We start from the raw sequence: 13,028 nt of genomic DNA on the forward strand, positions 1-13,028 counted from the left end.
TCGGGCTGCAGAGGTTGCAGTGAGCCAAGAAGGCACCATTGCACTCCAGCCTGGGCAACAGAGTGGGACTCCATCTCAATAATAATAATAATATCTTAAAATAAAATAAAATACAAAAATTAGCCTAGCAAGGTGGCAGGCGCCTATAATCACAGCTACTCTGGAGGCTGAGGCCGGAGAATCGCTTAAGCCCAGGAGGTGGAGGTTGCAGGGAGCTGAGATAGCACCACTGCACTCTAGTCTGGGCCACAGAGTGAGACTCTGTCTAAAAAAAAAAAAAAAGTGGGCCGGGCACGGTGGCTCAAGCCTGTAATCCCAGCACTTTGGGAGGCTGAGGCGGGTGGATCAGGAGATCAGGAGATCAGGAGATCGAGACTATCCTTGCTAACACAGTGAAACCCCCGTCTCTACTAAAAAATGCAAAAAAATTAGCTGGGCGTGGTGGCAGACGCCTGTAGTCCCACCTACTCAGGAGGTTGAGGCAGAGGAATGGTGTGAACCCAGCAGGCGGAGCTTGCAGTGAGCTGAGATCGTACCACTGCACTCCAGCCTGGGCGACAGAGTGAGACTCCAAAAGAAAATAAAAAAAAAAGGTGTAATAACAGCTGAGCGTGGTAGTAGCTGGGAATGGTTCGCCTTGTAGACCCAGCTACTTGGGAGGCTGAGGTAGGAAGATCGCTTGAGCCCAGGAGTTCGAAGCTAGCCTGAGCAACATAGTGAGTCCTAGTCTCTACCTAAATAAAGAAATAAATAGATAGATAAATAAATAAATAGCTGGACATGGTGGTGCTCTCCTGTGGTCCCAGCTACTTGTCGGGGGACTGGGTTAGGCTGAAGTGGGGGGATCGCTTGAGCCTCCGAGGTTGAGGCTGTAGTGAGCCGAGATCGCCACCGCTGCGCTCAAGCCTGGGTGACGGAGCGAGACCCCGTCTCAAAATTAATTAATTAATTAATTAAAATAACAAACAACAAAATCCGAGCCGTGCGGGCTCTGGGCTGGGCCACCTCCCTGGCGGAGGGCGCTCCCTCTTAGGAGGACCGCCAGCCGCTGGGTCCAGGGACTGTTGCCTCCGGAGGCGCGGGGACCCCTGCGCACCTGGAGGCTCCCGGGACGCCTCCCTAACGCAGGCGGGAGGGCAGAACGAAACGCCCCTCCGGGCAGAGCCCGCCCCGGCCACTCCCCTCTCCAACCCGACCTGCCTCGGCAAGTCCTGAGTGTCGCAAAAGCGCTAGGGTTGCGCGTGGCACCTGAGAGGTCCCCTTGTCCCGGGGTCCATTTGAAGGTGAGGGTGTTGGTGCCGAGCTGTTGTTTTGTTTTTTGTTTTTGAGACCGAGTCTCGTTCTGTCGCCCAGGCTGGAATGCAGTGGCGCGATCTTGGCTCACTGAAAGCTCCGCCTTCCGGGTTCAAGTGAATCTCCTGCCTCAGCCTCCTGAGTAGCTGGGATTGCAGGTGCATGCCACCACGCCCAGCTGATTATTGTATTTTTAGTGGAGAGGGGGTTTCACCATGTTTGCCAGGCTGGTCTCAAATTCCTGACCTCAGGCGATCGGGCTGCCTCAGCTTCCCAAAATGCTGGGATTACAGGCGTGAGCCACCACACCCCGCCAGTGCGGAGATGTTTTGACAACTGGGACCTCCAGTCCTCTGTGGGTAGGAAAATCAGCTCCCTCTTTGCTCCTCTGGGGCAGCTGCGCCTCGGGCTAGCTTCCTGCCTCTCTCCCTGCGGGCACTGCTGGGGTGCCGCCCCCACACGCGCAGCCAGTGCCCCGTGGTTAAGTCCTGGCCCCCCTCTTCCCCGACGGCGCCTGGCCACTGCTCCCTCCAGTTGCCCTGGTCTTAGCAGTCTGACCGACTTGTCTTCTGACTCCGGGTCTGTTCCACCTGCCTATTACCTGCCAGCCTGTTGGTTTCCTTCCAGCTAGAAGGTCTTCAGTTTCCAGAAGAGCCAAAGTATCTTTGGACCTACGTGGGAAGGACCTGCCTGTGACCTCTGCACTGTCCTGGAGGGTCCAGCTTTGGGCTGAATGGCAGCACCCACGCTGGGCCGTCTGGTGCTGACCCACCTGCTGGTGGCCCTTTTCGGCATGGGCTCCTGGGCTGCTGTCAACGGGATCTGGGTGGAGCTGCCTGTGGTGGTAAAAGACCTTCCAGAGGGTGAGTGGCAGGGAGGTACAGGGAAGCGTGGGGCAGGTGTGCCCAGAAAGGTGGCCTGTGGCAGCTCTTTGTCCTTTAACCGCTGTGCTCCTGACATGGCGTCATTCCTTCCCTGCAGGTTGGAGCCTCCCCTCATACCTCTCTGTGGTTGTGGCACTGGGAAACCTGGGTCTGCTGGTGGTGACTCTGTGGAGGCGGCTGGCCCCGGGCAAGGGCGAGCGGGTCCCCATCCAGGTGGTACAGGTGCTGAGTGTAGTGGGCACAGCCCTGCTGGCCCCTCTGTGGCACCACGTGGCCCCAGTGGCAGGGCAACTCCACTCTGTGGCCTTCCTAACACTGGCCTTAGTGTTGGCACTGGCCTGCTGTACCTCTAATGTAACTTTCCTGCCCTTCCTGAGCCACCTGCCACCTCCTTTCTTACGGTCTTTCTTCCTGGGTCAGGGTCTCAGTGCCCTGCTCTCCTGTGTGCTGGCCCTAGTGCAGGGTGTAGGCCGCCTCGAGTGCCCGCCAGCACCCACCAATGGCACCTCTGGGCCTCCCCTCAACTTCCCTGAGCGTTTTCCTGCCAGCACCTTCTTCTGGGCACTGACTGCCCTTCTGGTCACTTCAGCGGCCGCCTTCCAGGGTCTCCTGTTGCTGTTGCCATCACTACCATCTGTAACCACAGGGGGCGCAGGGCCTGAACTTCAATTGGGATCCCCAGGAGCAGAGGAGGAAGAGAAGGAAGAAGAGGCTTTGCCATTGCAGGAGCCACCAAGCCAGGCAGCAGACACCATCCCTGGCCCCGACCCTGAGGCCCATCAGCTGTTCTCAGCCCATGGTGCCTTCCTGCTGGGCCTGCTGGCCATCACCAGTGCCCTGACCAATGGCGTGCTGCCTGCTGTGCAGAGCTTTTCCTGTTTGCCCTATGGGCGCCTGGCCTACCACCTGGCTGTGGTGCTGGGCAATGCCGCCAACCCCCTTGCCTGCTTCCTGGCCATGGGCGTGCTGTGCAGGTGCAAAAGGGGCCCCAAGCTTGGTGGGTGGAACTTACAGTTGGGGCCCAGGTCCTGGAACAATCAGCCCTGAGTCTGCTCATCCCCAACAGGTCCCTGGCAGGGCTGGTTGGTCTTTCTCTGCTGGGCATGCTCTTTGGGGCCTACCTGATGGTACTGGCAATCCTGAGCCCCTGCCCACCCCTGGTGGGCACCACAGCAGGGGTGGTCCTCGTGGTGAGCAAGTGGGGACATGAAGTGGGGAGGAGGGTGTTCCCTGGGGCAAGGGCATGCACACTCAGCCTGCTGCTGTGTCCCGCCTTGCAGGTACTGTCGTGGGTGCTGTGCCTTTGTGTGTTCTCATACGTGAAGGTGGCTGCAAGCTCCCTGCTGCATGGTGGGGGTCGGCCGGCATTGCTGGCGGCTGGTGTGGCCATCCAGGTGGGCTCCCTGCTTGGTGCCGGCGCCATGTTCCCTCCCACCAGCATCTACCACGTGTTTCAAAGCAGAAAGGACTGTGTAGACCCCTGTGGCCCCTGAGCCTGGGCAGGGGGGGACCCAACTCTACACCACCTGCCTTCATCTTGAGGCTGCCACAGTGCCTGATTACTTGTGGCCGAGGCAGGCTTCCCCCAACACAGGAACGCTCATGGACACCTGCACACTCCAAAGAAGACCTTGGCCCATCAGGCCAGGGTGGGCACCAAAGACCAGGCCTGGAGCCAGGGGACAGGTTGGCGCTGTGGGCTTGGCCCCAGGGCCTGAGACCTTTGTGGGATTTGGGCAATAAAGTATTCTTATAAAAACAAACAAACACACAAACAACAAAAAAACCCTAATGAAAACCTTGTAAGAAATATATAATGAATATATAATGAAATCAGGAAACTGGGTTAAATAATTTTTCATATATATATTATCTAATGTGCAATTAGATTTAAATAGATTGTAGTGTCTTTCTTATCATATCCACAGCTTATCTCTTCTTCTGTGGGTTTTTTTTTTGTCAAAAACCTTTCTTAGTCAGGTGAGTCTCTGTAATATACTATGGGATTGGCCCTTAAAGACAATAGAGTCTCACTCTTGCTCAGGCTGGAGTGCAGTGGCACTGATATCGGCTCACTGCAACCTCTGCCCTCCCAGGTTCAAGTGATTCTCCTGCCTCAGCCTCCTGAGTAGCTGGGATTAGAGGTGAGTGACACAACACCCAGCTAATTTTTGTATTTTTAGTAGAGACGGGGTTTCACCATGTTGGCCAGGTTGGTCTTGAACTCCTGACTTCAGGTGATCCACCCGCCTTGGCCTCCCAAAGTGCTGGGATTACAGGCATGAGCCACCGCGCCCTGCCTTTTTTTTTTTTTTAGACGGAGTGTCACTCTGTCGCCCAGGCTGGAGTGCAGTAGTGCGATCTCGGCTCACTGCAAGCTCCGCCTCCCAGGTTCAAGCGATTCTCCTGCCTCAGCCTCCTGAGTAGCCGGGATTACAGGCGCGTGCGACCACGACCGGCTAATTTTGTAATTTTAGTAGAGACGGGGTTTCACCATGTTGGTCAGGCTGGTCTCGAACTCCTGACCTCGTGATTCGCCCGCCTGGGCCTCCCAAAGTGCTGGGATTACAGGAGTGAGCCACAGCGCCCGGTGGAAACACGGATTACTTCAATTTTCTTCCTTCTGCTTTTCTGTATTTGTTAAATTTCAAATAAAACAAACCTGATCCAAACCTCCTCTAAGAAGAGGGTATCGTTTCCCCTAAGGTCGATCTACCGCCTACCAAAGTCCCTAAGGCAGAAGAAGCTACTCAATGACAGCTTCTCTTCCTTTTCTTTGGAACTCAAGAGCATCCACGAAGGGGAAGAAATGCTAATTCTGAAAGGAGTCAGGTCCTCCCTTCTGAAAAACGAAGATGACAGCTAGTCCTGGGGGAAGAGGAAATCCCCGCAGGGCTCGCGCCCACCTCCGGACCTTCCTCCAGCCCCAGCTCCAGCCACGCGGAATACACAAGCCCAAGCCCCGCGCCGCGTCACGCCCAGCCAGTCTGCTGCGCGTGCGCCCTCCCGCCTCGCCCGGGGGAGACTCACGGGCCCGCACGGCCGCGGCGGCCCGCTCGGCCACTCGTTCTCAAGGCTCCATGAACGCGCAAGCAAAGACGTCCTTCGAGGGAACCTTTTCTCCTCCTGGCGGACAAGAGTGGAACAACAGGGCTTGAGGAGAAGATTTGCCGGGTTGGGAGTGACATCTTTTGAAACTTGACCTTGGCCGGGCGCGGTGGCTCAAGCCTGTTATCCCAGCACTTTGGGAGGCCGAGACGGGCGGATCATGAGGTCAGGAGATCGAGACCATCCTGGCTAATACGGTGAAACCCCGTCTCTACTAAAAAATACAAAAAACTAGCCGGGCGACGAGGCGGGCGCCTGTAGTCCCAGCTACTCGGGAGGCTGAGACAGGAGAATGGCGTGAACCCGGGAGGCGGAGCTTGCAGTGAGCTGAGAGCCGGCCACTGCACTCCAGCCTGGGCAGCAGAGCAAGACTCCGTCTCAAAAAAAAAAAAAAAAAAAAAAAGAAACTTGACCTCGTTTTTTATTTTGTTTGCCTGAGACGGACTCTCGCTCTGTCGCCCAGGCTGGAGTGCAATGGTGCAGTCTTGGCTCACGGCAACCTCCGCCCCCTGGGTGCAAGCGATTCTCCTGCCTTAACCTCCCGAGTAGCCAGGATTACAGGCACCCGCCACCATGCCTGTCTAATTTTTGTATTTTTAGTAGAGACGCGGTTTCACCATATTGGCCAGGATGGTCTCGAACTCCTGATCTCATGATCCGCCCGCCTCGGCCTCCTAAAGTGCTAGGATTCCAGGCGTGAGGGATTACAGGCCTGAGACTTCATCTCGTTTTGCAAGCGCCTCTCTTCTTTCTCAAGGCCTCATATCCAGTTCAGAGTAAAGAAAAAGGGAAGGCGCCAACCTTGAGCTCCTAAAATGTGCTAGACCCTTTACATGTATTATAAGTAAATCTTCTGAACAGCTTCATTATTCGTCCTATTTTGCAGAAAAGGAAATTGAGGCTCAGAGAAGGTGACTTACCCAGAGTAACACAGCTAATTAGTGAGAAGACTGGAGCCCAGGTCTGTGTGCTCCAAAGATTCTGACTGCAGCCCTCACCTGTTGGGGATGGGACTCTGGATTTGGAGAAAGGAGAGCCGCTTCTCTGCAGCTGAAGAGGCTCTGTGAGAAGCCCAAAATGGGCAGGGCGCTGTAGCTCACGCCTGTAATCCTAGCATTTTGGGGGCCTGAGGTGGGAGGATCACTTGAGCCCGTAGGGTTGAGACCAGCCTGGGCAGCATAGCAAGATCACTGTCTCTACAAAAGCAAAACCAAACAAAACACAGTCAGAGCCAGGCATGGTGATGCACACCTGTAGTCCCAGCTACTGGGGAGGGTGAGGCAGGAGAATCCCTTGAGCCTAAGAGTTTGAGGCCTCAGTGAGCTATAGACCCACCACTGCACTCCAGCCTGGGTGACAGAGCAAGACCCCGTCTTTAAGAAACAAAAACCAAAACAAAACGAAAAAACAGAACAGCTTCCCTGGTCGTTTGTAAGGAACCTTTAATGGGTTGTACCACAGGGCAAGACTTTCCCAGGTATCTCAAAACATATTCCTTCTCCAGAGGTGAAGGTGCGGGGGGGCAGGTGGGGGAAGGAATAGGAGGCGTTGAGGTGGAAATTCTCATTGGTGAGGCTGTTGGGGACACAGCAGGGTTTTGTTTTGTTTTGGTTTGGTTTGGTTTTTGTTTGAGACCGAGTCTGGCTCTGTCACCCAGGATGCAGTGCAGTAGCACGATCTCTGCTCACTGCAACCTCTGCCTCCCGGGTTCAAGCAATTCTCCTGCCTCAGTCTCTCAAGTAACTGGGATTACAGTCATCTGCCACTATGCCCAGCTAATTTATTATTTTTTCTTTTTTTGTATTTTTAGTGGTGACAGGGTTTCACCATGTAGGCCAGGCTGGTCTTGAACTCCTGACCTCAAGTGATCCACCTGCCTCGGCCTCCCAAAGTGCTAGGATTACAGGCATGAGTCACTGCAACTGGCTTTTTTTTTTTTTTTTTTTTTTTTTTTTTTTTTTGTCTGAGTCTCGCTCTGTCGCCCAGGCTGGAGTGCGGTGGCGCAAGCACAGCTCACTGCAACCTCTGCCTCCCAGCTTCAAGCTATTCTTCTGCCTCAGCCTCCTGAGTAGGTGGGATTAGGGTAACAGCCACTACGCCTGACTAATTTTTGTATTTTTAGTAGAGACGGGGGTTTCTCCATATTGGCCAGGCTGGTCTTGAACTCCTGACCTCAGGCGATCCACCTGCCTCAGCCTCCCAAAGTTCTGGGATGACAGGCATGAGTCACCGCGCCTGGCTGTTGGGGGCATGGCAGGTTAATAGTCAGCTCCTACAACTGTGAAATTGTTGAGGGATGAGAGAAGTAGTTTCTACAACTCACATCTGGTGACCAGGCCTTTAGATGAAACATACTATCCCGATGATGCCACAGTCTCCTCCTGCCTTTCAGTAGAGACAGAAGTGTGTAGCAGGAGTGAGAACAATCCTGTACAAGGCAGAGGCTGCTGGCCTTTGAACTGGAGAGATGGACACTAAGCCAACCTTAACAGCCGGAGGCAGTTCATGAGGCAGCAGAGTACCAGAGGTGCAGGGAGAGCCTGTGAGCCAGGTTAGATTAAGTAGGATTTTTTTTTTTTTTTTTTTTTGAGACATAGTCTCGCTCCGTCACCCAGGCTGGAGTGCAGTGGCCAGATCTCAGCTCACTGCAAGCTCCGCCTCCCGGGTTTACGCCATTCTCTTGCCTCAGCCTCCCGAGTAGCTGGGACTACAGGTGCCCGCCACCTCGCCCAGCTAGTTTTTTGTATTTTTTTTTAGTAGAGGGGACAGGGTTTCACCGTGTTAGCCAGGATGGTCTCGATCTCCTGACCTCGTGATCCGCCCGTCTCGGCCTCCCAAAGTGCTGGGATTACAGGCTTGAGCCACCACGCCCAGCCTAAGTAGGACATTTAAAGCCAGCCTGCCTTGGGTAGTGTTTAAAACCCTACTGGTACAGGAAGCAGAACCTCAGTGACAACCAGGGGCCCATAGACTCTGTTTGCAAGAATAAGATGATGGTGCAAGCATTGTTTGTGACTCAACAGGAGTGGCAAGCTTTGGGCATGACCACTGAAACCTATTCACGGTCCATCTGAAACAAAACGAAATCCAGTGGCTGTGGACACAAACTCTTCCAAAGGGAAAAGAAGGCTACTTTTAGGGCCAGGTGCAGTGGTTCTGCCTGTAATCCTAGCATTTTGGGAGGCTGAGGCGGGCGGATCACGAGGTTAAGAGATCAAGACCGGCCGGGCGCGGTGGCTCAAGCCTGTAATCCCAGCACTTTGGGAGGCCGAGACGGGCGGGTCACGAGGTCAGGAGATCGAGACCATCCTGGCTAACACGGTGAAACCCCGTCTCTACTAAAAATACAAAAACTAGCCGGGCGAGGTGGCGGGCGCCTGTAGTCCCAGCTACTCGGGAGGCTGAGGCAGGAGAATGGCGTAAACCCGGGAGGCGGAGCTTGCAGTGAGCTGAGATCTGGCCACTGCACTCCAGTCCGGGCGACAGAGCGAGACTCCGCCTCAAAAAAAAAAAAAAAAAAGAGAGATCAAGACCATCCTGGCCAACGTGGTAAAACCCCGCCTCCACTGAAAATACAAAAGTTAGCTGGGCGTGGTGGTGCGCGCCTGTAATCCCAGCTACTCCAGAGGTTGAGGCAGAGGTTGCAGTGAGCCGAGATTGTGCCACTGCACTCCAGCCTGGCGACAGAGCGAGGCCCTGTCTCAAAAATAAAATAAAAATAAATTAATAAAATAAAATAAAATAAAAGGGAAAAGGTTACTGGCTCACGCCTGTAATCCCAGCATTTTGGGATGCAGACATGGATGGATTGCTTGAGCTCCAAAGTTCCAGATCACCCTGGGCAACATGACAAAACCCTGTCTCTACGAAAATTACAAAAAATTAGCTGGGCATGGTGGCGTGCGCCTGCGGTCCCAGCTACTCAGGAAGCTGAGGTGGGAGGATCACTTGAGCCTGGGAGGTTGAAGCTGCAATGAGCTGTGATGGCACCACTGCACTCCAGCCTGGGTGACAGAGTGAGATTCTTTCTCAAAAATAAATCAATAAAAGTTAAAAAATAAAACAAAAACAACAAAAACCAGGTGTGGTGGCTCACAGCTGTAATCCCAATACTTTGGGAGGCTGAGGTGGGTAGATCATTTGAGGTCAGGAGTTCGAGACCAGCCTGGCTAATATGCCAAAACCCCATCTCTAACATTAGTTGGTCGTGGTGGCAGGCACCTGTAATCCCAGCTACTCGGGAGGCTGAGGCAGGAGAATCGCTTGAACCTGGGAGGCGGAGGTTGCAGTAAGCGGACATCGTACAACTGCACTCCAGCCTGGGTGACAAGAGTAAAACTCCATCTCAAATTTTAAAAAAAGGCCGGGCGCGGTGGCTCAAGCCTGTAATCCCAGCACTTTGGGAGGCCGAGACGGGCGGATCACGAGGTCAGGAGATAGAGACCATCCTGGCTAACATGATGAAACCCCGTCTCTACTAAAAAAATACAAAAAAAAAAAAATTAACCGGGCGAGGTGGCGGGCGCCTGTAGTCCCAGCTACTCGGGAGGCTGAGGCAGGAGAATGGCGTGAACCCAGGAGGCGGAGCTTGCAGTGAGCTGAGATCCGGCCACTGCACTTCAGCCTGGGCGACAGAGCAAGACTCTGTCTCAAAAAAAAAAAAAAAAAAAAAAGGGTTTGGGGGAGAACAATTTCAAACCAAACCAAATTTGAAGCTCTTAATATAGAAAGGTATAAATAAGACTGGTGGAGAAAAAATGTATTCGATCCCCAAATTTATTCAAGATACAAAAGTTCCAGGTGACAACAACAACAACAAAATGTCTAAAAGAATAACCAACATATGCTGGTATGGTGTGGGAAGTTAAAAATAAAATAGTAACCAACAAGAGGAGAGAAGCTCCAAAGAAAGACAATGAAGAAAAGCAAATTAATTTCCAAGAAAACCAAGGATGACACTGTAGAAATGTCAAGATTGAGTGAGCTAGAAAACTGAGATTGTTTGGGTGACTTCTTATGATTCCAGAGGTGGCCCATGAAATAGCTGCTGCTCTCACTCACAGGACAACCTGGGCAATTTGGGAGACAACAGAAACTAGATCCAAGTTCATGAAATGCCTCGGAAGATCTGAGTTGAGGAGAAGGCCTCATGGTTTCTAGGAGAGGTGATGGTGATGTCTGATCTTCTTTTTATTTTTTATACATATTTTTGAGACAGGGTCTCCCTCTGTCACTCAGGCTGGAGTGACAATCACAGCTCACTGCAGCCGTGACCTCCCAGGCTCAAGCGATCCTCCCACCTCAGCTTCCCAAGTAGCTACAGGTGTGAGCCACTACACCCAGCTAATTTATATATTTTTTGTCTTGCTGTGTTGCCCAGGCTGGTCTCAAACTCCTGAGCTCAAACAGTCCTCCCACCTCCACCTCTGCCTCCCAAAGTGCTGGGATTACAGACATAAACCACCACACCCAGCCAATATTGGATGGCCTAGAGGGATGAGATGGGGTTTGGGCTTTAGTTACATTGACCTGGATTGGAATCCTAACTTTGCCAATTAAGAACTGTCTGAATTTAGGCAAGTCATTAATCTAATCAAATCTCAGTCTTTAGGAGCCAGGCACAGTGGCATATGCTTGTAGTACCAGTTACTTGGTTTGGGAGGCTGAGGCAGGATTGCTTGAGCCTGGGAGTTGGAGTTCAGGCTGGGCAACATAGCAAGATCTTGATTCTAAAAAAATAAATAGGCCGGGTGTGGTGGCTCATGCTTGTAATCCCAACATTTTGGGAACCAGAGGGGGGCGGATCACCTGAGGTCAGGAGTTGGAAACCAGCCTGGCCAACATAGTGAAACCCCATCTCTACTACAAATACAAAAAATTAGCTGGGCATGGTGGTGGGTGCCTGTAATCCCAGCTACTCAAGAAGCTGAGGCAGGAGAATTGCTTGAACCCGGCAGGCGGAGGTTGTAGTGGACCAAGATTGTGCCATTGCACTGCAGCCTGGGTGACGGCACGAGACTCCGTCTCAAAAAATACATAAATAAAAATAAACAAAACCTCAGTCTTCCCATGTGAAAAATGCAGACAAAAGACCTATTTTACAGGGGTACTTTAAGGACTAAATGAAATGGATATGGAATGCCGGCACATGTAGCACAGATAAAAGATAAGTAGGCAGCCAGGCGCAGTGGTTTACGCCTGTAATCCCAGCACTTTGGGTGGCCGAGGTGGGTGGATCACGAGGTCAGGAGATCGAGACCATCCTGGCTAACACGGTGAAACCCCGTCTCTACTAAAAAATACAAAAACTAGCTGGGCGTGGTGGCCGGCGCCTGTAGTCCCAGCTGCTCGGGAGGCTGAGGCAGGAGAATGGCGTGAACCCGGGAGGCGGAGCTTGCAGTGAGCCGAGATCACGCCACTGCACTCCAGCTTAGGCGACAGAGCGAGACTCCGTCTCAAAGAAAACAAAAAGATAAATAGGCACTACTCTGAATAAAATCTTAACAAGTTTGCCTGCATTATTATTTTTTATTTTTTGTAGAGATCGGGGGGTCTCACGATGTTGCCCAGGCTGGTCTCAAATTCCTGGCCTCAAGTGATGCTCCCACCCTAATATCCCAAAGTGCTGGGATTACGGGCGTGAGTCACTGTGCCTGGCCCACGCAATTATTAAAGATTGACTTGCAAGGCTGGATATGTTGATCTTTTTTTTTTTTTTTGGGGAGGGTTCCATTCTTGCCCAGGCCGGAGTCCAGTGGTGCCTTCATGGCTCACTGCAGCCTCAACCTCCATGGGCTCAGGTGATCCTCCTACCTCCCTAGTAGCTGGAACTACAGGCACACACCACCACACCCAGCTAGTTTATGTCTTTTTTGTAGGTACAGGGTTTTGCTATGTTGCCCAGGCTGGTCTCGAACTCCTGGACTCAACTGATCCTCCTGCCTCAGCCTCCCAAAGTGCTGGGATTACAGGTGTGAGCCTCCGTGCCTGGCCATAGTGCATTTTAAAAATTATGGATAATATACATTTATATAAGGCAAGGTCTTTAGGAAAAAATAATACGTCTTTTAAATTAGCGAGCTGTTTTTCTCATCTTGAAACCCACAGTGTTCTCTGTAACACTCAGCTCCCTCTGACCTCCAGAGAACTTTGTATTCTATCATTTTCTTGCTCACATTTAGTCTCCCCGGCCAGATTTTAAACTGCTCAAGCAAACACTGTTGCCAAACCATCCATTACATTCCAGGTCTTGGGTCACTGTCAACAGGTCTGTGAAAACCTGGCAGTCAGAGGTGTCAAAATAAAGGTAGGAGCATCAGGGTGTGGAAACCACACCCTGTGGAAACCAAGAGTAAACCTAATCCTTCCTTCGCCCAATGCCGTGGTTTGGCTGCTTGCAACCGGAGACTGGCCTCAGAAAGCTGTGCAGTAGTAGCAGCTCAGAGCTTCAAGTGGGTCAAAGTGTTTTCCTGAGAACAGGATGAAAATGTGGGGACTCCAGAGTCTGGCAAGCCTACGGCAGTACAATCTAACCTGCAAAATCCTGGCAATGTGGCATAGTCAAGGGCTCGTTGCCTCGATCCAGAACATTAAAACAAGCAGGCAGCAGTCTGGGAACAAAGATGGACCCTGCCAGAAGGCAGGTAACACAACCAGGATGAAAACAATCAGGAAAGCGCAGTAAGCCTGCCCCACCCATTCCCACCCATTCGCTATCAGGAGAAACTAGCTACTTGGGAGACC

General features: G+C 52.4%; 1 protein-coding gene across 3 annotated transcripts; it reads left to right on the top strand.

Annotated features, from left to right (window-relative positions):
• Window positions 1-1,220: 1,220 nt before the first annotated feature.
• Window positions 1,221-4,040, top strand: SLC52A1 (solute carrier family 52 member 1). 3 transcript variants are annotated; one of them, XM_010363586.2, is made up of 5 exons: window positions 1,221-1,773; window positions 1,921-2,156; window positions 2,275-3,151; window positions 3,244-3,367; window positions 3,458-3,940. In XM_010363586.2, exons 2-5 carry the CDS (start codon window positions 2,027-2,029, stop codon window positions 3,668-3,670), a joined length of 1,344 nt encoding a protein of 447 aa, XP_010361888.1. In that variant the 5' UTR covers window positions 1,221-1,773; window positions 1,921-2,026; the 3' UTR covers window positions 3,671-3,940. The 3 variants fall into 3 exon arrangements, with proteins under 3 accessions (XP_010361888.1, XP_030778554.1, XP_030778555.1); XM_030922694.1 differs by lacking the exon at window positions 1,221-1,773 and having other exon boundaries at window positions 1,887-2,156; window positions 3,458-4,040; XM_030922695.1 differs by lacking the exon at window positions 1,221-1,773 and having other exon boundaries at window positions 2,027-2,156; window positions 2,767-3,151.
• Window positions 4,041-13,028: the final 8,988 nt, after the last annotated feature.

The sequence above is a fragment of the Rhinopithecus roxellana genome, chromosome 19 (genome assembly GCF_007565055.1).
Source record: "Rhinopithecus roxellana isolate Shanxi Qingling chromosome 19, ASM756505v1, whole genome shotgun sequence".
In the NCBI taxonomy this organism is placed as follows: Eukaryota; Metazoa; Chordata; class Mammalia; order Primates; family Cercopithecidae; genus Rhinopithecus; species Rhinopithecus roxellana.

Coding starts and splice junctions, on each gene's coding strand:
- SLC52A1 (XM_010363586.2), top strand. CDS start 2,027: ATGGCAGCACCCACGCTGGGCCGTCTGGTGCTGACCCACCTGCTGGTG. Junction 2,157..2,274: donor GGTAAAAGACCTTCCAGAGG/GTGAGTGGCAGG, acceptor CCTTCCCTGCAG/GTTGGAGCCTCCCCTCATAC. Junction 3,368..3,457: donor CAGCAGGGGTGGTCCTCGTG/GTGAGCAAGTGG, acceptor CCCGCCTTGCAG/GTACTGTCGTGGGTGCTGTG.